This window comes from Micrasema longulum, unplaced genomic scaffold (genome assembly GCF_059751315.1).
Source record: "Micrasema longulum isolate JH-2025_06_02 unplaced genomic scaffold, ASM5975131v1 h1tg002224l, whole genome shotgun sequence".
Lineage (NCBI taxonomy): Eukaryota > Metazoa > Arthropoda > Insecta > Trichoptera > Brachycentridae > Micrasema > Micrasema longulum.
Window position 1 is genome coordinate 144,777 of NW_028279384.1, and position 27,461 is coordinate 172,237.

Sequence of the window (27,461 nt, forward strand, 5' to 3'; positions counted from 1 at the left end):
TAGGTACAACCTGTTTTAAGGCAGACATTTTTATACAAAAATAAACAATAACATGACTACCTACTAGTTCATTTATTATAGTTTTGAAATATTTAAATATACCATTTGTTATTGGGACTTATGTCTCAAATAATGTACAATAAACTTATAAATGTAAATAAATAAATTATTATAGAATGTTTTCGAGTAAGTTTTCCGATTTTTCTCTACCTAAATACAGTAACTATTTTTTTACAAATTTATTTAATTGAATTCGGGTCATAGTTTTGTGATGTTTGGGTAGCATATTGAACATTTTGAAGCCCAGAAACCTGAAATTTCATTGCCCGAATTCATAGTTTGCGGTAGACCCCATGACCCATCCTCTAGTTTGACTTCTGGTAGTGTCGGAGTGTTCCTTTTGGAATTTGGTAGAATAATTTGCTTTTAAAAATTTAAAAAGTAATTTATTATAAAGACACGAAGGAAATGTGTTGTGCATATAAAATTTCCAAAACACAAAAATCTGATTTTTCCTTAGTCTCCAAACGTTAGAATTGCGATGCTGTTATTTGGGTAATTTTTAACTTTTACATGAACGGTGACGATATATATTATGTCTCTTATCTTTTTAATAATGAAGTTGTATTTTATTTTTTTATAAATTATGGAAAATATATTTTGCGTAAAAAAATTTAAATACCTGTATTTAAGGACACGTCACCTTTACCTTAATGTTACACAACGTTACACAACGTTACAGCACCGTCTCCAGGGGGATTTTTTAGCAGCCTTTTGAGAGTTAACACAAGTATTTAACTGAAATTCAAAATAGTATTCTCACCATTATCTGATCCATAACTTCCGGGAGGTTTGCTTTTATTCAACGCGTTGATTCCTGACTTCTGCGGAGACGGCATCCTCGCGGAAGTCGGGGGTTTGGGTTTTATCTCCGGCGCGGAAGATTCTCTCTTGACGGGCAGCAGCCTCCGGGGGCTGGCGGCAGGGCCCGTCGGGGAGATGCTGGTGTTGCTGGAGCCCGATGAGGAGGAGCAGGAAGTGACCATACCCTGAGGCTGGGTGGGGATCGGAGACAGAGCGTTCTGGCGGAACAGCATGGTGGCGGAACCAAACTCTCGCTGTAAAGGTTTGGATATGGGAGTGGAGATAACTTGATATAGCTCTGTAAATAAAAATAAAACATTTTTTATAAACTTTTTTGTTTTCCATCTAATTCTTTATTCCGAATTAATTAATTTAATAATGTTCGGACTTAATAAATAGATAAATTAATAAATAATATTAAATTATTTCTTATAATAATGGTTTTATTGTGTCTTAAGAGGAAAGGCAACAACTGGGAATTTTGGTAAATAGGTATTTGAACATTGTCTATCTGTCACTTTCTCGCAGATCCTTTCCCGGTACAGCGCAAAAAAGACAACTGCAAAACGGACTGATTATGGGCAACCTAAATCAACAAAGTCGTCATTTTGCCATTTCGTTTTCCACGCCTCAAATCTGAACCGATTTTCATGTTTTTTTTTCTAGAAAAAAAATCGGTACGTTTTTTCACTTTTCAAAATTATTTACCATATTTGTATACCGTATGTCGGAAGACGGCGGATAAAACTAGACATTTTTTGGGTTTTTGGATGGTCCTAGCTCCCATAAGAAACCATTTATCAAAAAAGCAAAACGATACAAATACGGCAACGGAAAATATCTAGTGCTTAAAAAAATCACTGCTCTAGTGCCATAATTCAGGAATACGTTTGTATGAAGAAAAGTGAGACCGCATTTCCTCTGGTACAAGTACTCCAGCCAGATATTTATTATTTTCTATCCTCAATAAACTAACAAAACAACATCATCATCATTCCCCTTCCACGCTGGATTTTCTTATTCAGAAAAACATTATCAATCTTTGTTTTCGATCTCATGTAAACCTCGCAAAATGCAGTTTCGATAGTGTGCGTAGTGACTGTTGATTTTTGCAGCAACATGAACGTATAACAAGAGGGACACTGTCTTTGTGTTGCTACGCAGCTTTATTTAAATATGTCTTTAATGAATGAACAGTCGCTGTTGCAACAAGTGAGTAATTTCTGTGATTAATATTTAAAGCATTAACTTTGTGGTCAAACATTTTACTAAATGTTATTAAATATTTGCCGCATTCCATTCAATGTTGCATCGTTTAATAAATATTCCTCTTTCTAAACTCAACTTCGAAAATGGATTAAATTTAATAATAAAAAAAATTCTATTAATAATGGATATACAATTGATTTAATAAATACTCTTTTAAATAGAAAACTAAAGAAAAAACCAATCAAATAATTTTTATATCCTGTCAACAGTAATTATAATAATAATAATAATAATAAATGGAGAAGAATTCTTTATGTAAATACTACGAGTATATCCACAAATGTATCCAACTTTTTACCAAATTATATCAAACCCGCTTTTTATACAAATAACAATATAAAGATAAAAATAATTCTTGTCCTTCAGTTTACGTTGGAAGAACATTAAGAAATTTTGATATTCGTGTTAAAGAACACATGAGGTGTCTTCACAAATGATTTCTCTGAATTCGCATTTCACCTAATCAATTTAAATGACTTTAATAAAAATGCAGGAGTAAAATCTTACATACAAATAATAAAGGGTTAAAAGTAAATAATATGGAAATATTTCACATTAGGAAAGCTTTAAAAAATAATGTTCCTTTGATCAATAATCAAACAACCTTTCAGTATAGTCCTTTATACGATGTTCCACTGTAATGGTCACCCTATTAAACCTATTAAGCTCACCCCCTCCCTCCAACCCCTCTACCTTTTTTCAACTATTTCTCAAACAACAGAATATTTTCATAATTTAATCAGTGCATGTTTGTCCTAATCAGTGCACATGCTTATTAAAATGCATGTCGTGTTGGTTTCATATTTTTATGCAACAACATGGTGAAGGTGTATAGTGGGTTTTGCATGTTGGTTTAATTGGTGTCCTGACAAAGAGACGGGTACGTCTCGAAACCAATAGACATAGAAAAGTCGGTAAATGGTTATTTACAAATATTTAATAACATTTAGAATATCTAATTTATCGAAATATTTACTTTGTTCTTGCTCGTAGGCGAGATGTTTCAAGTCATCCATGTTGAGGCGGGCCACCCGGTGCGGGCTGCAGCTGCCACTGCTGTTCTGCTCCAGGCTGTCGCTCGATCCCCCCGCCATGGTCAGACTATCCTGCTTAACAAACAGCATCAGGCGATCGTATTAACAAGATGAACAAATACCTCGTAAGACACAACACTAAGCCAGCTCCAGCTGTAGATGTAAATGTACACTCTATGAAGACCCGTGGTTAAAACCGAGACGGCAATCTCCACCAATGGTCTGAAATGAGTTAGATACGGCGATGGATAGAGAGACAAAAGACAACTGAAAAGGTTTCGGAGCATAAATGGCAGTATCTCATACAATTTTGAAAACCGTCTATTAATTAAAAATAAGTTCATAGTTTGCTGATTAGTAAAATATAACTTAAGCAATAAAATATAACTTCTGGCAACAATTACTAAATAAAATAATAAATTATCCTTGTAGTATAGGAAAAGTACTAAAAAAACATTTACTGCTTATTACTCAAAACGTAAAAGAGTGGAGAATATCGTCTTTGTTTTAACACACCTCATATATAGGCTTAGTGAGTTAAATTTTTAATGATGGCGAAAGTGCACACCCTTCCTCGAAAAGACAATGTGTTTTTCTTAAATATTGCAAATTGACTGTAATTTTTTGATATACTAATTTAGGAAAAATGTAAGATTTCTTTACAGTCAAACACTGAAAATAATAACATTTTAAAAGCTTTCATTATACCCCTCTCCTCACTGCGGCAAAGTCAATTAGTGATCAAAGAAATTAGCCTTATTCTAGTTTTCCTGTATGATAGTTAAGGAATACAAATTGTATGTAATAATGTTGATATAACGATATGTACCTTTCTCCTCTGCATTGTCCAGGCGATTTTCTCAGTAGGAGATACCTCCGTACTTTCCTCAGCCCCCGATATGTTAACAAGCTTTTCAGTGGAAACGTAACACTGTTTATTGCTATCCACCACACCCGGATCGACGTCTTTGACATCGTCTATGTCCGTATTGATCAGAGTAGCCGTGACATTTCGTATTGACGGAGGAGTTAACTTCCTAAAGGTGCCATTCCGTTTGGGTGTTTCTCTTTCTTTCGGAATAGCATCGTACGTGCCGTTTAACTTCTTCGTAAAGGTGTTGTTATTTTCCGGCTGATTATTATGTTTAGGGGATAATACTTGGTTGGGGAGAACTATGGTCTGTTCCATTTCCATCTGCGGTCTCGTGACAGTCCGCGTTCTTAGCGGGTTCGCTTGCGGTAATTTATTATACGTTATATTAAGGCTCTCCCTGCCGGTCTCCTTGAGGAAAGAATCGCTCATTCCATCGGTCATGAGGAAGGAATCGTCTTTATTAATGGAAGAACTCAAGTTTTCTTTTTCATTGTCTTTTCTGTAAGCGTCGCACTTGCGTTTTTCCACAGATCTCATAAGATCGCCGGACAAACCTCGTAAGTCTTCAGTGTTACAGTTCGCATTGAGCATGAGGAATTTGTCGAAATTGTCGTCCGGTTCCGGCTTGAGGAATGATTTTCGTAATTGGAATTTGGGTTTTCCGCTAGGCAGATTTTCTTCGGAGGGTTCGAGGAAGGTGTTAAAAGTGCCCGAGTTGATGAGACTACTTTCCATGCTATCTTTCTTCTGTAAACAGAAGGTAGAATTGATAAGGCTGGAGTCCATGGAACCGGCTAGGCTGGGCGGAAGGGAGCCGATGAGACTGTCCCCGTGGCAGTTAGATAACATGCTGGTGTTCATCTCCTTGTCGTCCAATATACTGCTGGTCATATCGAAATGCAGGGAGTTTTGCGCCGTGCGGTCCTCGAAGTTCGCTTCCTCCTCATCTGCCGAATGCAACAAAAAAAACACCATAAGGTTGTGAAAGGTAATCAAATTGTAGATACATATTACAATAATAAAACTTGGAACCGTACCACAGGCGTATAATCCAAAGCCAGCTAGGACAGAGAAATACTGATAACTAACAAAACATAATAATCAATCATTTTCTTCATTTTATGCATCGAGTAATTTCTAACATTTGAATAAAATTATTTAAATAATTTCAAATAGTGAATTAAATAGTTTTACCATTAAGAGTAATATCCTTCCTCGAGCAGATGGACCCTTGGCGAGAGAATGTTCCCGAGTTGAATGTTCCGGAGCCATCCATTGCTATGGAGCTTACTAAACTGGGAGGGGACATGTTGGCCAAGGAGTCGTTTCTGTGACTTGAACCTGTTAATAAAAATACATAATTCTTATAATTTTTATTCTTAAAGGAGGGGGTCAGTGCTATGCAAGCTCCCGACGTCACTGCGACCTGTGAAGATCTATTGTGACGGGTTCCCGTGAACAGTTCTCGCCATCCTAGCTCGGGTCTTCAAAGAGCCTGGCAATAAAATGGAAGGCGAGAGTTCTCATTTTGCTAAATCTCCCCTTCCAAGCCCAGATCCGTAAAATATCGGGCTATTGGGTAACAACCAGCGGTCCCCCGAGGATGAGGCTCCTTTTATGATGTAAAGCATCACATTCACATATAATGTGTATAGGTGTTTCCGCATATTCACTGCGGAACCTACATCTAGAAGTTTCGGGAAGGTTCATTCTAGCAAGGTGTTTGTTTAATCTGCAGTGCCCTAAAAACACATAATTACAAATCCATTTAATTCACTTGTATGCAACAAGTTTTTTTTTAAATTAATAATTGTGATCAATCTTATTGACTCGAGTCTCGAAAAATTTCGGTAGTATTTTATTTTTTCATAAATCAAGGAAACTAATTTATTCTAGAATATGAAAAATATAATTTTTCAAAGCTGAATTTTTTTGTTTCGGCCAGACATTGCAGGTTGAAAATGTAGGAAGACCTGTCCTGCCGGTAAAACAACTCTGACATCAAATTGATTGTGGATCACTTCCCCACACTAGATAAAAAACTAACTAACTCCTGGTCGTTCCCTGAATTACAAATTACTTGGGAGAATTGACATTAAATTGTGATTGTTTAAAACCATTATTAACACGGAAGACCTTCAAATGAAGAAAAAGAACTAAAGAAATATCCGGCCTTAGTACTTTACAGTAAATGTTAATTAATAAATGTATTTATGTATGTGTGTATGTGTGTAAAACAAACAAAAGTCTCTAGACTTAGCGAATAACAAAGGTTAAAACACGTTTCTAAATAAAATGAATAAACGCTGTTCTGCAGCACTGAAATATGATATTATACATTTATTTATCTATTTTATTGATTTATTTACATACATAAGTTTACTGTACATAATTTGAGACATAGGTCCCAACTCCATGGGACTAAAAGTCCTACATTAAAAGTCATTATAATTACCACTGATTTTGTTGAATGTGTTGTGAAGATTGTGGGCGGGCTCAGAAAGATTAATTTGTATCGGTTTAGAGATGACGTAACTAGTGGGTCCATCACCGTACGAGTATGGGGATGAAGAAAACTCCGTCTCATCAGATGTCTAGAATTAAATTAAAAAATATATCATTTCAATATATAAACATAAACAATTCGTTAATGATAATTAACGATGGTATAAAATCATGTGTATGGTAGATAAATAGATAAAAAATGAAGAGAAAGGTAAATAGAAGTCTAGGCATATACAGGGCTTATGACCTGCCATTGACTGATTTAAGTGATCACTTTACACATTGTAAAATATTCACCATTCTGCTTATGTTTGAACATCCATATTTTTTTAATTCCACCATTCGTAAAGTGGCCACTTACACCAGTCAGCGACAGGTCATAAGCCCCATATCTATTGAATATTCTCCATCTCTGTCGTAATATTTACTAGATTAATAGTAATGAGTCATAAGGACTTATCGCATGAGGTAATATCATACATGGTAAAAATAGTAAAGGTAATTGTTGAAGTAAATAAAAATTGGAATAGAAAATGCCAAACACTCTCAAAGTGGAACAGAAGATCTGTTGATGTCTGTCAATAGTCCGGCTTCTCCTGAATGAGTTTTCTGTGGTTTCCTCTTCTTAAAGCAAATGCGGAGAGTTCCTTAACAAGGCCACAGCCGATTATCCCACCAGATTCTCACCAGTCAGAGTAATTAGAAGGAACATACTTTTGCATTTAATATAAGCCTTGAACATAATAAGCGAGGCAAAAAATAAGCAACTCCCATAAAAAAAATATTAAAAAATATGTACTAGAATAAATCCTCTAGGGATTTTATGAAGATCGGAGGTTCGAGTGATCACTTTACCGTAGCATTCATCATTCTGCTAATGTTTGAACTTCCTTATTTCTTCAGTGAGATGGATGTTGTTAATGGAGTGAGCCGGGAGAGGCAAAAGCAGTTACGTGGGAAATACGAGCGAGAGCCGTAATCGTGTCACTTGCGCAAGATTTGAGTGTGAACAGAATATATTGGCACAAAATGCTGCTCACTAGACCGTGGTAATTAATACAAGCCTCTAATAAGACGGGCTTGTATTACAACTATATTATTTACTCATATTACAGTCCATCTGAGTGAGTCGTAACTCTAAATTACAGTAAAATGCTATTCGTTATTGTAAAATTCAAGAAAAAACGCCTTCATATGTCATAATAACTGATTTAAAATCTGATGTAATGCCTTAAAAATGCCTTTAAAAAAAATATATATATAAATAATAAAATAAATAAAACAACTTTGTTTTTAACCACTTATTTTTTCTACTGACCGGTTTCAAAGCTATACAAGCTTCTATATCAAAGCATACTTAACTGATTAATTCTATCCACTTCTGTCTAGTTTTGAGTGTATCCATCTCAAATTGATTTATTTATTTTATTATAATAAATAACCACAAAGTTACTGCTTCAAATATAAAAAATAATAAAAGTGGTCTCCTTTTTCCTAAATGAAAGATTAAAAATAATAAAAGTGGTCTCCGTTTACCTAGATGAAAGATTATAAGTAATAAAAGTGGTTTCCGTTTACCTAAATTAAGAATTAGAAATAATAAAAGTGGTCTTCGTTTACCTAGATGAAAGATTATAAGTAATAAAAGTGGTTTCCGTTTATCTAAATTAAGAATTAGAAATAATAAAAGTGGTCTTCGTTTACCTAGATGAAAGATTATAAGTAATAAAAGTGGTTTCCGTTTATCTAAATTAAGAATTAGAAATAATAAAAGTGGTCTTCGTTTACCTAGATGAAAGATTATAAGTAATAAAAGTGGTTTCCGTTTACCTAAATTAAGAATTAGAAATAATAAAAGTGGTCTTCGTTTACCTAGATGAAAGATTATAAGTAATAAAAGTGGTTTCCGTTTATCTAAATTAAGAATTAGAAATAATAAAAGTGGTCTTCGCTTACATAAATAAAAGATTAAAGAGAAAAAAAATCTTTAACAAACTTGCATGTTTTAAAAAAATTACAAAAAATTAAGTAAATGACTTATTTGCTGAAATTTATAACAGAGGGAAAACATTTTTGAAAGGGGAATATGGAAGTCTAGGCATTTATAGAGCATATGACCTATCATTGGCTGGTGTAAGTGGCCACTTTACATGCTGTGTGACATTCACTATTCTGCCTATGTTTAAACATCCATATTTCCTCAACTCTTCCATATGTCGACTTTTGCAAAGTAAAAGGGCTGAAACCTTAAGAGTTTTATATTCCCTTCTCAAAAATGTTTTCCCTCTCAGTTGCAATAAATTTCAATCTTAATAACTTCCGAGGCAGTGAAATCCAGCCTCGTCTGTAAACATTTGGACATACTCGAGATATTGTTGACTTATTTGCTGTTGATACAATTATTCGATGCAAAATACAATTAAAACCTTGGGAAAGAATTCGAGGCAATGAAAAAATATTTTGAGACAAAGCAACTGGATCAATACTTCGGGTAACAAGTTATCATTTGAAGAATGCACATAATAAAATGTAGTACAACCACAACATGTGGCTGGGAATTTGGTCCAAATCTATAATGTTATTTTGCATGTTAGGATGACGAGTGATTTTAGAAATAACAACTCATATTGATAAACTGACCTTGCATGAATTGCAAAGTAAACCATAAACTTCTTTATAAATAACTATGACATAATGAGGTACATATTATTATCTGATCAAGATTTCAATTTATTGATGTTTCATATCAAATCAATCAGAAGTATATTTGTATTTCTTTTTGTTTCATAAATGAAGCAGTCAGCACATCACAAAAATCGGATAGAATAATTGAAGAAATATGGATGTTCATTTTTATACAAAAAACATTTTTTTTATAGAAATAAATATTTATACACAATAAAACATTTTTCACTTTGTGGTATGAAATTTTACACCTTTTTAAAATTAAATTGTATAAACCATTTTAATTTATTAGGTTAAGTCAAGAAATTTAATACAGTCGAACTTAGTTATTACGAGGAAGACGGGACCGACTGAGTTCGCTCGTTATAAGCATTACTCGTTATACCAGAGGAAGGTTTTTAAAATCCAATCACCATTGCATATTGTCACTATTGAAAATTATGATAAATTCTTACAAACATACCGCTTTCTAAATTTCGATTGCAGTTAAATAAACATTTGTATTATTGAACACTGTTATATGGAAGAAAACTTTTTACACACTTCAATATTTCTCTCGCCAGGTTATATTTTACAAATAATCGCCACTTTTTCACAAATTGAAATACTTCTGCTTGTTAGTAATCATGATTACAATTCGAGGGTTAGGTTTTGACTTATCTGACATCACCCACTAGTAATGTTCATTATACATTGACCATAGAACATAAAAAAATAGTAAAAACATTGCAAAAACCCCCGAAACAAAGTGTCGTTCAAAAACTACAAAAGTTGTTAATTATTTATAAGGTGCCGAGCCTGTATTTACTAATTTCACAAAGCTTTGAATTTTTGCTCGCAAATTTCAACCATATGTGTGATATTTTGTCACTGTTGTCGGCGAAAACACCCATCGGTTACTTGGACACTTACATAGTGCCATAAGCGTAACATCGGTACTTAGTTAAGTTAGTCCCCCATTTGGATTTTATTACTTGTGTTCTTATTCCGAAAATTGTTTTTAAACGATTTAAGAGTTTTTGGTCAACTGTCGACAATATTTTGGTTCGGTGTGTCTAAGAAGAAGCTCGTAAGAAAAGGAAATAAATGTATGGAGAAAACAAAAAACTAAAATGTCAACTAATGTTTCCTCATTATGTAAATTAATAAAAGTGGTCTTCGTTTATCGAAAGAAAAGATTAGAAATACGTAAAGTTATCAACCAAAAATATCCCATAAAAACAAATCAATCAAAATCCCTCTTAAAAAAAAACCTTTTTTTAATTTTCTAGTTCCAGTTGATTCATTGCTTTGCATACACAGTTTTTTTCCATTGTTTTTTTGTAATTCATTTTGTTTTCACGGTTCTAGGGGCTAAATATGATATGCAGTTAGCGAGGGAACAACACGTCTATACCTCAGTGTACGAAATACGAAACATTATAAATCTTTGTTCATCCGATTGGTTTTATCATCGACTGAACGTGCACCAATCACTTTGCATAGGCCAGGGATGGGTAACCTTTTAAGCTCGGCGTGTCAAAATTCTAAAAATTCGGGAGCCGTGTCACATCTAGGAATATTAACAATTATTGCAGCCCTAGTAAACGAAAGATGAATGAAATAAGCATAGTAAACGGAGAAAGCGCATCCCTCGAACTTGGACAAAGATCGGTGAATAATAGGAGTCAGACGTGTCGAAGGTTACCCATAACTGGGCAAGGCTATTTCAAAGCTTCGTGACTTCGACGGTTCGATGTGAAGGAGAGTTTAATTCCAATGAATGATCTTCGAGATGGTGATGATAATGAGGATTCCGGTTACTCACATCTCCCGGCCAGGAGTCCAGCCCGTTGTGTGATGCGCCCCTCCCCTCGGCGATGGGCCGCGGGTGGCGGGTGATTGTTCGGGAGCCGCACAGCAGATTAGCCTGGCCCCCACCGGACCCGGTAGAGCTGATTCCCTGAACGACAGACTGCAAACTCGGTCGAAGTAACCTCTTTTTCGGTCTCGTGAATGTTCTCGAATCAAACTTTTGCTTCTGTAAACCTGTAACAAAGAAAATTAAAAAGAATTAGTCATTGTTACGTATTTTTTATTCTATAACATAGTTACCGTAAATGGGGTTAACCTTTCCGACCCTGAAGGTGAAAAAAAATCCGAGAGTTCCTGAGGAGGGTACCAGGAATACCCAAGCTTTAAAAAAAAGGCATTATGATCGTCATGGTAGTGTTTATAAAACTGTTTTATAACATTTCGAGTTTTTTGCAAAATTCATAATTTTTTTTCATAAAGTATTGTTGCGAGAGGATGATAAATTGTATTGCGCTGCTTTCCCTGTGACACGTTGAACAATACTGATCTAAAGTCTCGCTACGTGTTAGCGGGGCGGTACAGCGGGGAGTCAGGAGGCGGAATGCGTGTAAAATATAAAGCGTGAAATCCAGTGTTTTGTGGTTATGGCTGTAAATTTGCACCCAAATACCAAAAAGTAATCTGCGAACAGACCAATATATCAAAAATTATTCAACTGGATGGCGATGAATTGTAATGTTTGCTCATTGAACGGGGAGAAAACCAAGACAAATCGCTGCCCTAGTTCTTGTATGTTCAATAGACCATTTTGCAAACTGTACAAAAGACGTTTTTAAAGGCAAATAAGCCAAATCAGTGAGTGAAGATTGGCACTCAAAAAATGCTGAAAATACTATTTAATAACGGAAAAAATAATCATTCTTTAGCTACATGAACGCGTAATAAGATAATGAACATATTGGCATTTGTAACTCAATTTTCTAAAATGGTCTATAGAACATACAAGAACTACGGCAGCGAAATGTGAGTTATTATTGAAAGAATTTGGTAGAAAAACATTTTAATAATTTCGATACATTCTTGATAAACCTGTCCTGTTTATGCTAAAAAAAACAAAATCAATACGATAATTGACAAGAAAGTTATAAAAAAAGTATGCTACCCGGGGGACCCTAGATGTCCCTCTTAGGCCTGGAAGGGTTAAATTGCATTACTTCTGAATAACTTTTCATTAAAAAATCATGGCGATGATAAAACGATAGATATATTTTTAATTTTGTCTTAGTTTGATAGTCTATCAATAAACATAAAAATATTATACAAAAAACGACTGAACTTCCTTATTGTGCAAATTAGATCACAATTATATTAATGTTAGTGACTTAAATAGTATACATTTATGTTGGGAAAACTCTATAAATGGAAACATGTATAATGCTTTAAACTTGATCTTGAGTCATTCAGCGATTAACTCACACATGGCAATCACATATGTGTAAACAGTTACCATTTTCTCTGTATTTACAAGATTATTACAGAAGTGGTTGGAATTAATAAAACAAAATCAGAAAAACAAATAGTTTTTTCTTTAAATAATATTTTAAAATTCAATTTAATTTTTAAAAATAATTAGGGTTATAATAAACATGTTATAAGGACTGGCCATGTTATGTCTTGTCTGGTTAGTATAGTCATTGTGTGCTTTTTAATGTTGATTTGAAATTTGCCTCCAATATGATTTTTCAATTAGTCAGGTAAATCATTGACTGTCCCGCAATTGTTCTCGCTTTTTTTAAGGTGGTGTTGTTGTCTGATGTCAATATCAACAAATTAAAATCTCCACCAAATATTTTGTCTTCATTATATATATTATGTACCTTGTAGGGTAAGCCGCGGGAGTCAAGTTGAACGAAATGTTCGAGAAAAAAGATTTTATGATTGTGCAATTTTCAAAACATCAAAACTTTTGAACCAAATCTTAACCTATAAAGAACTTTCAGGGTAAAATAATGTTTTTTTCAAACAATAAGAGTACATATCAAAATAGTGTATCTGCGACTACTGATGTTTTTTGCATTAAAACGAAGTGGACTTCAGATTTTCATTTCAAAAAGACATTTTTACAATGAAAGTGAACTTTGGTATTTTATTAACGTATAAAATAGCTTATTGCGGTAATTTCTGCATTTTTAACTTCAAAAGGGCAAAAAGTGGACTACTGTGCTTAATCCTCTGAGGTGCAGATATTATATGATATATGTTGAAATTCAAATATACCGATCAAGTTATTTATATTTTAAGACCACTCGAGTTTATTTTGAAGCACTACTGATTTCGGAAAGCACATAACTTTCCATGCAGGTGGTGTTATTAGAAAGATCTGCGCTTTACGAAACTAGCGTTGCATTCAAATAAACTCAAGTGGTCTTAAAACAAAGTGTTTAATTCAATGTATTTATACCAATCAGTGCGGCTTGTCCTATTAAAAAAAACATTTTTTTTTACTCATACGCGGTATTGACTTATTTAGACATTTGTTTATTAAACCAAGTAACTCTGTACAGTCAACTTATCCTGCAAACATGATGTTATACGGTTTCATGTACCTACGTAATATTTAAAAGTTAGAATTGAGAATTCTGAAAAATTTAAAATGTGTATTTAAAAGAAATATTTTTTGTCAAACGGGAACTGGACGCATAATGCAACAATGTTTGAAACTAAAGGTGGGTAAGTATTGCAAAATAAATATCAAATGGTGTTAATAAGTCGAAGTGATAATCTTTAATGGTGATACTTCCCCACAAAGAAACTAAACAACTTTTGAGGCAAAAAAAATCTACAAGAAAAACCTGTTTACAAAAGTGCACAGTAGTAAGGAAAATAAATCATAGTATGAGTTCATGACATTCATACAACTACCGTAGTACGGTGCTACGGTACTACAGTACTACTATACGGGTATAGGCATAGTGAGGAGGTAACTGGTTTGTACATTTAGATGGAATCATAACTAATATAATATGGAAACTTCACTGGTCCAATAGTTAATTCTAATTTTGTATACTTTGAAACCATGTAATTGTATTGTATGTTTCCTGAATAAAAGAAAATAAGTAACTGTGAGTTTAGTAATAAATTTTTTGTTATTTTTAAATGTGGGATATACATTAAAGAGCCTTTAAAAAAAACATAAGAAATTAAGGTAAAGAAAAAATACAGAAAATATTTATAGAAGAAATATAACAGTATGAAAATAAATATATATAAATACTAGCGGACCCGACAGGTGTTGTTCTGCCCGAACGTTGAACCTTAGAAAAAGACTTTTCATTGATAAGTAGGTACCTAAGTACTTGTTTAAGATTGAATTTCAAAACTAAAAATTATTAATATTCAAATATTGAATTTTAGTAGGTACCTAGGTTCTTGTTTATGGTTGAATTCCAAAACACAAAATAATTCATTTTCAAATATAGAATTCTTTTTGCAAATGTCAAACTCGGCTCTTCTCACCAACAGGGGTGCACTTTATTCATGACTGCGATTTTCAAACATGTGTTTAATGTCAGTTAATATTAAATTTATTCCAAATAAAACACTTTGTAAATTTACCACACAAGAGTTTAATACATTATAACACGTTTCGGGTAATCAGTATTACCCATCCTCGGGTGTAAATATAAACTAAACTAAAATACATACAATATGTGGTAAATTTACAAAGTGTTTTACTTATATATCTACGTCATTTGCGCATTTATTTGCAAATATATTAATTCTCCTTATAGGCGAGTGTGCAATGTGCAGTGTGCACTGTAGTTTGTTGTAGATACATTTACATAGAATAGTTTATTAAATGGGGTAACCCGGCCCGGAACTCGCAAGTTAATTAGTTGTAACAGTTCGAAACAATCAAGTATTGAATTTAATATTTTAAATAAAAATAACAAATCATTCAGTTTTCTTCTATTTTCTAATGTTTGTACATTTAAATATTTATTTAAGTATGAGTAATTAATATGTTCAACTGAAATACCTAATTTAAAATGAACAAAACATAAAAATTTATGTTGAACTCTTTCGATATTTTTTATATGTACTTTATAATATGGTGACCATATAACCGAGTTATATTCAAGTTGGCTACGTACTAAAGCGATATATAAAATTTTCATTACATAAACTGAGTCAAAATCTCTGATCGTTGGCAACAGAAATAGACAGAGTTATGCTCCGTATTTGTTTAATGAAGTTTAATTTTCCATCGAATGTAATACCAAGATCGGTCATTTCAGTCATTCGCTCCAAATTTATAGAATTTATGGCGTAGTTGAAAGCTATTGGGTTCTTATTTCGGCAAAAAGTCAAAACTTGACATTAGTCAACATTGAGGAATAAATTGTTTTTTTCTCACCATACATTCAAACAATTTAAGTTAAAAAGAAATAAATGGGAAGAAATTATAAGGAATGTACGGAAAGAATCTGATTGGAATCCATAAAAAGTTAATGTTGTTTGTAAACATTCAAAAATAAACTTTTTTTATACACAAAAAAACAATATCCTCCCATTTTTTCCAAATATGCATTCTCGTCAAATACGCCCTAATAGGTCGATAAAAAAAAGATTTATGCTTCTAAGTTTTTTTTTTACAGATTCGATTGAAAATGTTAATATCTACAAACACGCGCAGCGCAAAGATCTACATTTTTCTGAAAACCACATGTAAATCGGTCAAGCTGTTTAGGAGAAGTTCAGTGACATCACACATGCAGAAGAATTATATATAAAGATTGAAAAAAAAAACAATTTTAGAAAAGTCGCAGATTTTTTTACAATTAAGTAGTTTAGTGCTATGGTAAATTGGATATAATTTATTTTTCACATGGCAAAAATTAGAGCATTCAATTGTACTGCAAAATTTCTTGAAAACGTATGAAAAAACAAATAAAAATGAAATACCTTTGAACTGTCACAAGCTCTTATGAATCAACCGATCCATTACAGAGTTGTTGTTATAGAGTTTCGGTATCCGGGTAGCCATTTTGATCGACGTTTAGTGTATTTTGACGCTATAGGGTTCTACTTTTAAATGTCAGCACAACTCACCGATGAAAACTCGTGACACCACGGAAAGAGTAATTTCTAAATTACAAAAAAAAATCATAGCGATGATAATCCGATACACATAATATTGAAAAAAAAAATTCCCTTATTTTGATGGTATATCAATAAATAAAAGCACTAAATATATCATGTTGGAAACATTCAGAGTTGTTAATTGCAATCTTGATAAAAATTCGTCACAATCAATAATCGCATCATATAAATTAATTTTGTGTTTTTAATTAATAAGTGTTGCAACGTTTCCAATGAATACAGTACATACAATTTTAAAAATTTGTTACCGCACTTAAAACAAGTTTTCTAGGATGCGCTTCTCAGACAACCATTTATAAAAAAAGAGAAAGGGTGATACATTGCTTATGGAAATGGAATGAATGGACAATGATAGAAGAAATAAATTTATGGTGCAGATTAACAATGTATTATATTTTAAGTATGCCCAAATGTTTGCAAAGGCCAAATTTCCTCCCTAGGAAGTTAAAGTCTAAATTTGTTGCAACAGAGAGGGAAAACATTATTAAGAAGGGAATATGGAAGTCTAGGCATAAGTGGTTATAAGTCTTGTAAATGCCTAGACTTCCATATCCCTTCTCAAAAATGTTTTCCCTCTCTGTTGCAACAAATTTATGACGCAGAACCGGATCTAAAAGCCGGGGAAGGCCAGGAAATACACAGTAAGATAAAGTAACGAGCATTTTAAATTGAACATGGGACGAAGTGAATTTGAAATCAAGTATGGATGTTAATAAATGAAAAGAATGGTTCGATGACAATATTTTGTCTCTGAACACTGAAAGAACATATTACATCACTTTTACATTGAAAGAACAAGTTATACCTCCTTTAAATATTTGTATCCACACTACAAAATGCAATGAATGATATCAGTTTCATAATGATAATTGCCTCTAAATCACTGAAAAAAATAGGATAAAATATTTATTTAATTGATAAAAATATAAAATGAAATGTGCAAATAAATAATATTGTAAATAAAATGAGAAAACTTATATATGCATTTATTAGATTACAAAATATATTAACTTTCAAAAAATTTAAATCAATTTACTTTGCATTAGCCCAATTCATATTACAATACGAAAAATCGGATGGGGTGAGGCTTTTAAAACAAATGTTTTACCAGTTAAAAAAAATACATTTTTTTTAATACTTCTACTCGTCTACTTTCCTACTGTCTAATTATTTTTTTAAAAAATGGGGTTTTAGATATAAAATCGTTATTTAAAAAGAATTGTTTACTTCAAATCCATAAAGACAGCATAAATAGTAGTGTTTCAATGTCACAAAACGTAAATTCGCGACCTAGAACAACTGGTAACAAATTCCAAAATTAAAAACAACTACAGCACAACATCATTATACTTACAAAGGAATATTTTTCTTTAATGAAATGAACAAAGGAAATAAAAAGCGCAGTCAGGAATTCAACATGTTTAAGAAAGAAGTGAAAAGTTATATTTATAATACTTTTTGTGTAGCACTGATTAAAAACTCCGTTTATTTGTTTTTTGGAATTTATATAATATATTAAAAATAAAATAAACAAATTATTGTAAGAAGTCACTCCCCATTATGTACACAAGAATTATTTTTTTCCTTTTACGTAATGGAAATGTAAATGTATGGATCAAATTTACATAAAAATTGTATTTAGTAGTAATATTGTATACTTATATTTTTTGTCTAAATAATCCAAAAAATTTCAAAAGTTGTTTTATTCAGATTACTTATGAAGTGAGTGAGATAATTTTTCTATCGAGCTATAAATTATTAGTGAAATTGTGTTTTATGGAATCAGTTTGTAAATAAAGTAATTTGCTCTCAAATTATGTCATTAATACAGCTGAGTGCACACAATATAATACTAAACCAATTACATTTGTCAGTCATAAATATAATACATCATTTATCGGTCCAGTTGATGCCGGGACCATTGTTTAGTGGAGTAAGATCTCATACAAAGAATTAAAACACTATATTTTACAGACTTTTCTTTTTAAATTCTTTTGAATGTTAAAATTAATGAAAACATCTAAGTATTTAACTAAAAAAAATTGCATTTTTAACAAGTTTGCGGAGAGTTTTTTCTCATACGATCCATTTATATGGACACATATCAGAACTTTCTTATTTTTTACTTCCGATCGGACCATAGTTGATGGTTTGAAACCAATCTTATTTGACTCACTTATTGGAACACTTTTGCTGCTGACTGTTTTTTATAGGGACACAATATAAACTTCAAACTAAAATTCTTCTTTCGAGACTTTTAAAAAGTTTTGTAATCATTTCGGCAAATTGATCATGTCCAATAAATTTAATCCCAATCAGTGAAGAATTCACTTCCCTCTTTCCTCAATTCAACGAAATATTACGTGCTTCTGGATTACCTTCTTTCAGCACAACGATGCTAAGGCTACCAGATTACAGAGAGCTCCTTCAGGCAGCTTTTCTCATTCGGCAATGAGCAACTTTTCCGTGTATGTGGGCACCGCCAAGGAGATTTATGTCCTCAGATGCGGTATGTGGTGGGCAAGCTGACTAACACTCTTCCGAAATAAATATCAACTTTTCAAAACAGGGTCTAGATTTCTGACTGTCCATGCGCTCTTTAGCTGCAGGATATGTCGTAATCTAGATTTTATCTGTAATTTTGTTAAAAACACGCCAGTCACGTTATTTGTAAAATGTAAATAGAGCTAGATTTCTAGCCGCCTATGCGCTCTGTAGCTGCAAGATGTGTTGGGATGTTTATTGTGCAGCGCCCTTGAAGTGATTTTCACAAAAATGGCAATATAAAATTTTTTCCGGAATAAGAATAAATAACCCAATATCTTCTCTTACCATCCAATCACTTCAAACTGAAACTTCACAGGGACAAAAGTCTTTACACTACCAATGTCTTTGGACTGACGGCTATAGCCGGCATTAACGGTGCCGCGGCGCAGTCGGTTAGACAGCTAACTGATAAATTGACATTGCGGGTTCGATTCCCACAAGAAAAAAATATGTTTTCCTCAACTAATCTGGGTGTTGTGGTGTATTTTTCGTAACTTCCCTATTATTGTCTAAACAAACCTTTAAAATATAAGCGTAGCGGGTTATTCTGATTCTTTAATAAGATTCAAAACTAATAATTTCAAATATCATCATCATCATATTATTAAACATACCTGATGGCGAATAGGACACTGAATTGGTAAACAAAACGCAGCGTATCGCGATCATCGATAAACTCTTTTTAAGAAGGGATATAGAAGAATAGGCAATTACACGACTCGTCTTTGGCTGGTTTAAGTGAACTGTCACACGGTGTAGCTTTCACAATTCATTTCATTTTCAAACATCCACTTTAATTCAATTGTCCATTTAAACCTTTATTGATGTGGGTGAGATTTTTCGAAATTATTACTGGTCTGCAAATATTTGAGCATACCCAAAATATTAACATTATCCTCGTCGGCCTCCGTGCAAAAGGCCTCGGGTTCGATTCCCGACATGGTTGACATGAAATATTTATTTAAAAAGGTGTTTTTACACTAGAATATTTCATAGTCCCTGGACTGGTACCTGAAGCGTAAGACTGATCATCTTACCGTCATGTAACAAAAATGATCAAGATACACTGCGATTGGTGTACCAATGCAGCGCCCTATGCACCATTAGGTGCGGAAAGGGAATGATAATGATCCTTAGTACATTTTTTGTCCGAGCTCTACGCAGGGCTTTAGTCTCGCGGAGTCGGGACTAAAGATTCAATAATAATGTAAATAAAATTATTTGCGAATGAATAAATACACGCACCTCTTTTACATTTCATAAATAATGTTCTGCATTTGTCACGGGGACAAGAAAGCGGTGGTAAAAGAACTGAGATGAAAAATTGGAGCAATCGACTTCTCCCACACGAGACAGAAGGCTGCCCACGTGAGCCACCGGAGAGAGGGAAAAAGAGAAAGACAATCATTGCCAAAGTTTGCAACACCCACCACACAATTAAACAATTCAACAAACTATAAACATAATTAATGCATACGAGTGCATACACTTTAAACCACTTAATAATTGGAATACGTAACATGCTTGGATTTTAGGAAATTTTGTTAGAAATGTTGTTATATAATCCATTTTATTACCTCTACGGGGAAATGGAGTGATAGTAGTGGTAATAGCGGTCCCCATGGTGTAGTGGTAAGACGCTTCGCATGTTTGGATGTTTGAACATAGACACAATAGTAAATATAAGTGTGTAAAATATGTGTCATAAGCTCAATACAAAGAATTTTTTTTTATACATAGGAGTTGAATTATTTTTTACCTTGCTTATACGAGGTTTATATTTCAAAAACAGGCTTTTTCTGTAGTTAAATTACATTAAATTTTAGCTAAGTTTTTGGGATCAGGAAGGATATTCTAGAGAGGGCCAATCAGGAACTTCTCAGCATTTGCTCATGTGGAGAGGAAGCCACTTAAAACCCTTCAGGAGAAGCCGGCCTGTTCATATGCAATAGGCCTGTGCATTTTTACAAAGTACAAAGACTTATATTATTATTATTACAGATAACTGTTACAGCACCATTTATGTAATATGGTAAATACCTGCCTCAAGCGTATTAGGGAAAAGTGATTTTATGGAATATTAAATTCAATTTGAATTGTCAACTGTTTGTTTCTTTAAAATAAATAAATAAATGGGAAAAAATATAATCATAACACAAATGTAAGGTAAAAAAAAAAGCAATTTGTTAATTTCTCTAAAATTTATTGTACACGCGGAAACATTGATTGACACAACCGAGTAGATAAGAAATGCGTCATTTAATAAAAGTAATTTAATTAATGAACTTTGAACTTATAATAAAAAACAAATTTTATATCACATAAAACAGATATTTTCATATCATCTTAAATTGGTGAAATGTCCAACACGGCGTTGTTCAATCCGAGGTTCAATTTTCGTTCGTTCTCTCATTAGATGAGCAACGAAGGGTAAAATATTTTTTACCCTGGCAACACTAACGAAATGTCGATTTTGTTTTCTTCGACAATCTGACAGATGGAAAAATGATTCAATTTTTAAATAATGCATTTGCTACTTACACATGCATTTGCTAATTACACATGAAATGTGATCCTATCCTGTTTCTTCAAGATCCCAGCAGTATTTGTGCATTTTAAAATGACACAACACAGCATAGTTGAATTCTAATCGGGAGTGCATACTGAGCGACATTTACAAAGAAATGGGTCAAAACATAAAACTACTCTTTTAAAAGTAGTTTAGTCGCCTTCTGTTTGATGTGCGTATGCGGTTTCTAGACTATTCTTAATTCTATGATTGTGGTACAAAAAAAGGGTGTGTATTATGGATAAATTATAGAGTAGCATTTTCCTAATATAAAGGAAGGAAGTTTTTTTAAGTAATTCTATCGATCAACAATGTTTCGAGTAGGTTTCTCTCGAGAAGAGATGAGGAAATGTGGGTGTTAAACAAAGGCAGAGTGGTGAATGTCACAGTGTGTAAAGTGGCCACTTGAACCAGCCAGTGATGGCTTAAACGCCCTGTAAATGTCTAGACTTCCATATTCTCTTCTCAAAAATGTTTTCCCTCTCTGTTGCAATAAATATAGATCTACATGAGGAACTTTAACCGCATACAAAAAATGTTTTCTTACGTGCGGTCAAAATAGAGCATTAAATTGTGCGGCAAAGTTTCTTGTAAATGTATGAAAAAAATAATAAAAACTATTTAAATAAAAATTGACTACTGCAAATGACGTCACTAGTTCATATGAATCAACCGGTGGTATGAGAGTTGTGAAAGATTTCCAGTTTACGGTAAGTCAACGGACCAATCAGCAGACTGAGAAGAAGGGGAAGAGAACTTGAGATGTCACACGCGAAGTAATTTCAGAAATAAAAAACTTCAAAATCATAGCACTGATAATAAGATACAGCCTCGGTTTAAAAGTCTATTAACAAATAAAAAAATATGTATAAAACCACTGAACTTTTTAATTCTATGATTATTTATTTAAATTTGACTTACAATTTAAGTTTTTTGTAGAACCATTTATTTTGCCTTCACATACTACGGATTTTTCAAATGATTTAAAGAACAGGTGGGTTTTAAGTTTGTTTCAAAACATCATTTCACTCTCACAGTTTGGCAGAAATGCTGGGGGGGCATTCTATGCAATATAGGATTTTTATCTTACCATATTCTATGTTTTCCAGAACAGATATATTCTGATCGAGGCTCTGCTTGTAATCAATAGTGTCCTGATCGAACCAACTACATTCCTTTATCCACCTATTAATGTCAATATCGTCTCTAGTGGAACTAGAACTGGAGCAAGCGTGTAACCTGAAACAACGGTGACCAGTTAGCAGTCAGTCAGTAGTAAGTATTTGGAGAAAGACAATCGACTGTTGACGGTTGACGTCGAGCGAACACAAACATGACACCAAAACAACAAGCAAAAATATTTATTATTTACCATGTCTGCTCGTCCTCCAAGTCCAGAGCTTGGACGTCGATGATGTCCAGCTCTTTGACGTTATAATCCAACGAATTAATCATGGTTCTATTTCTGTTTTTGACATTTGGCACATAAAAAAACTGTTATTTTTTTACTAGTACATATTGAAACTTTCAAACACTATTTTCAGATATCGTTACAAGGGGATTTTTATAAATTACTGACACTTTAACAACACATAAGCTAATGGCATATTTTAAAAACTTAGTTGAGAAAGGATATAATTATTAAAATCAGTCGAATAATCACAGTTACCAACGGTTTCCTCATCACATCACCTTCCTCTCCCCACTTTTCTCTTTTCCATTATGATTTACATAGATAAAAAATAGAAAGGTTGTGTACAAATTATGTTGCTATAGTACAAATTGAATGTATATTTTTTTATGGCATTGAAAACTTATTTGGTCGTACTTACCTATCCAATTTATTTTTTGTTGCATTCATTCCAAATCCCAATTTTCTTATGCTTATGAAGGATAATTTATTTATATAACGTCATATATGCGAAAACCACTTCATATAATACATGAGTACAACTTTCAAAGATCCTGGTTGATTACAATGAAAGCATCCACCCCTTTCCCAAAACTGTACTTTTCATAAAGACTCGTGTCTTTCTTCAGTTTCGCATATCAATATCTATTTTTTTTTTAAACTAATTAAGCGAAAATTTAATATTTTTCTACAATCAAACCGTGAAAATAACAAAACAAAGAAACTTTAAAAGCTTTCATTGTACCCCTCACTGCAGTATTGTCAAATTGTGATCAATCAAATACACATGGTCAGCAAACCACCTTTTTCTAATTTCCCAGTATGACAGTGAAGGAATACCTACAGTGTTAGTTCCAAATTGAGGCCGCAGCCGCACGCTTCAGATCCCGTCTTGGGAAGGAAGAAGAACGTAGTAATACAAACAAATTAAACAACGACACAAAAACCCAAATACACACGGGAAACATTAGGATAATTTGCCCTATACAACATGCATGAAAGCTACAGAAAAAAACAATACGTATCTATACCAAATCACAGAGGAACATCAAATTATCAAGACACTTATTTATTTATTTATTTATTCATTCAAAATTTCAAAATTAAATATTTATGAACTTATTAAGGCTTTTTAGGCTATCTATGCCCGTGTTAAGCCACAATAAATAACAATAAAAATACATAGTAAAATTAAAAAGATCAAATTATTATGACATAGAATAACAATGTAGAAAAAAAATGTAAATGTAATAAATAATCGAATTCCAAAGAATACAATGCAAAAAAGATAGTCAGAAATAATTTTTAAAATATAAAATTATACAAATTGAGAATTACAGATAGTCAAATATACAAAATAGTGGTACCAATAAAATCAACAAAATAATAGTAAAATATAGTAGTATTAAAAAAAAAAAAATAAGAGTATCATTTAAATCAACAGAAAAAGTATATATATATACATAAAAGCATACTTGAAATGATAATCGAGATATGTAATCTAGAAACTCACTCAATACTATAGTAAGAAATATAAGAAATAGGAGCAATAAATCATATGCCAAATAATAGTACGTACTAAATTAAATTAAACAAAAATACATAATGAAAAAAAAACATAAAAATTATCAATATAATATATAAAAAGCAAATAAATGTAAAAAGTATGGAAGGAAAGCAGATTTGTAATTTTTTGCTAATCTCGAACTTTAAAAAAATTGACAACCTCGTCCCTATCAATGTGCAACAACCAAATTGCAAACATTTTTCTTAAATACATTGGCACTTGTGGAGTTTTTTATGGCTGCCGGAAGTTGATTAAAAAATTTCGGAGCCAGGAAGGTTAAGTTTCTTTGAGCTAGCTTCAAGTGAGTGGTTGGGCCAAGGTAATTAATCCTTCTCGCTGATCGCGTCTGTATATTTTGCTGAGTCCTGACTTTATCTAAACTACTAGCAAAATCATTACACAGATCCTTACATGATCCCTATCGAACTCAGACGAAATTACTTCTCGTCATAATACTGAATTCCTCGCAAAAACCATTATCCTAATACCAACAGTATAAACAATCCTATCCAAAGACCCTAATCGTCCTAACAATCTCTCAGACCTTAGAAGCAGACGAAACGGGTCCTAGAGCATGGTCGGCGCGTGATTTTCTTGAGTTAGTCTACTATTTAGATTTGTAATTTACCACTTCCCTTCTATGGGACAAGAACAACACAGACAGACAAGAGTTTAGTTCAGACAACCGATGCTAGTACCCAAGTTTGTATCCTTTTATCTTAAACTGATTTAGTACTCATGGTAGGCCTTTAACATTGCTATTTTCGAATAAAATTTGAATCGACCTCTACTCAATATAAAGTCAAACTTTATATGGATGCCTAGTACAGCCCCGACATATTGCCCGTAATCAATAACTGTCATCATCAACAGTAAACATACTTTAAATCACAATATTTAAAAACAGACGTCTCCTTTAACACATTTGACGCTCCTACTGCTGCAACCAAACAAACTACAATTCACCATAGTGGATTTTTACTTATAATAACGTAAATATCTAAGTTATTAACAAATAAAGCTAAGCACAGCTACAAAAGCGTCCGATCGAACCGTTATGTTTATGTTGTCAAACAAAACAAAATGGCCACCAATATGTTGCTAACCAACAAACCAACATCACTTGCGTTCTATGAAACATAGTGATAAGGCTTTTCTATAGGTTCGCGCACCATAACTCTGATGTGAATTTGATGACAAAGTTTACAATCAATCTGTTACGGACGTCGTATAAACTCAGAAGCACTTCCTGGGGCCTCTTGGATAAATAGTGTAGAAACCTCGGTATATGTAACACGAAATGCCGCCTCCCCAATAAAGACTATATTTTGTTACCTTCGGGGGTGGCTTTCGTTATACAGAGGCCTATAGAATTAGGATTTATTATTCAATTTATAGATATATTTCATTGCCTGGTAATTATTTGATTGAATAATAATATTTTAAAGGACGCAGCGCCGTCAAATAAATCAGTCTTTATCAATCACTCGTATTTGAATCATCTCCCGCTCTACTCTCCGCTGATATCGACTACGCTACAAAACTTTCGCCTGCCCTTGGATTCGACTTTTGGACTTCTCACCTTACGGATCCCGACCGCGGCGCTCTCTTGGAATTAAAAGTCCTTTTCAGGACTACTAGTCAAATCGGCTTTTCGCTGCAGTGAACCAGTGCTTATGCTTCGCCCTTCGGTTCCCGCCGCCAGTGAAATTAAGTGTGTGCTTCGTTCTTCGGTTTCCGCTGCCTTACAAACAGCGGAAGGGACGACCTCGTGAAGAGTGGTGGACCCGCTAACTCGTCGGTAGCGCGTCAGCTACAAAATCACTTCGGAGAATTGCAAAAAATATAAGTGTTTAATGTTGATTTTAATCGCGTATATGTATAATTATGAAACTTTCCACTTTTATTTAATTTGTATTTGCGTTAATATAACATAACAAATAAACAAATCATCACGCTATTTCCACGTAGGAGAAGGTAGAGGATAAAATGCCATATTACTCTTTCTTCACATATGCCATTATAACCTCACTACCCCTACATTCATACATTTTACCATGCATGCATGTGCTTTCTAGGTCTTTTTCGTTTTCTGATTCCATCAACATTTGCATCTTAAATCCTTTTAGCCATTCTTTCGTCGTCTTTTCGCTCTGCATGTCCAAATCAATGCAGCACTATTTTCTTGATTTTGTCGATAATGCTTATTTCAGCCTCAAATAATGCATAAATCTTGACATTTGTACTCCTATTATGTATTGTTTTATTACACATCGCCTGAGAGATCACATTTCGATAGCATTCAGAATTTAATTTGCTTTCATCCTTATCGTTTTTCTAATTCCACACCTCATTCCCATATATGAGGGATGGCACCAAGATTCCATCCGACTGCTAATTTTGCCTCCTGAAAAAAAGAAATTCAATCATAATATATACGTCGTTGCACATCAAATATGGGCCATGTGACTTGGAGCACATTCTGAGAAAATCATCAAAATGCGATTTTTTGGCATAAAGTAATTAATATATAAAATAAATGTATTACTTAATTGAAAAACACTCTATTTTCCCTACTTCTTCTATACAAAGAAGTGTTATTTTCGGTTTAGTTTTTTTTTTTAATTTGTTTTTATCGATTTTCTCTGAATGTGCTCCGAGTCACATGGCCCATATTTGATGTGCAACGACGATAAGTCAATGTTATTGGTCCAATTTACTGAAAATCAAATATCGTTGATTTTTAAAAAGTAAATTAGAGGACTATTTTTTTCATTACAAACATTTTGATTTTAGAGGCTATTTTCAATGAATTGAAAGGGGGAATCAAGTGTATGTAGATCGATGTTGACCTTTTTTTATAAAGCGGTAGTCGAATGTAATTCCTCTACTCCGTGAGTCCGCAATAAATAAAAAATACATTCTCTCACGTAACTGTTGCACGTAACCGTTTACAAATCACCCCAATTTTTTTTTAATGAAAAAAAAATCACAAAATAAATATAAAATTCCAAGTGTCTTGTAAATACAGAATTTAGAATAACGTTTCTACCCCTCTAATATAGTGAAAACTCGTGTTGTGAGATGGAGTTTTATATTTTATACAGGGTGTTCTTAAAACACTGTCACATCCTAAACCACGATGATCAGTATAGGCAAGAAGACATATTAGCATATTA

General features: G+C 33.1%; 1 protein-coding gene across 1 annotated transcript in view; it reads right to left on the reverse strand.

Moving 5' to 3' along the window:
- Positions 1-23,008, reverse strand: part of LOC148272702 (uncharacterized) — a 30,496-nt gene extending 7,488 nt beyond the window's left edge. The window contains exons 1-8 of the mRNA XM_088239693.1: positions 22,677-23,008; positions 22,395-22,543; positions 11,039-11,259; positions 6,497-6,635; positions 5,236-5,382; positions 3,997-4,988; positions 3,110-3,239; positions 824-1,162 (exon numbers count right to left, since the gene is read on the reverse strand). Of these exons, the coding sequence (XP_088095819.1) occupies positions 824-1,162; positions 3,110-3,239; positions 3,997-4,988; positions 5,236-5,382; positions 6,497-6,635; positions 11,039-11,259; positions 22,395-22,543; positions 22,677-22,759 (2,200 nt within the window). The 5' untranslated portion in view covers positions 22,760-23,008. The remainder of the gene's footprint in view (positions 1-823; positions 1,163-3,109; positions 3,240-3,996; positions 4,989-5,235; positions 5,383-6,496; positions 6,636-11,038; positions 11,260-22,394; positions 22,544-22,676) is intronic.
- Positions 23,009-27,461: the final 4,453 nt, after the last annotated feature.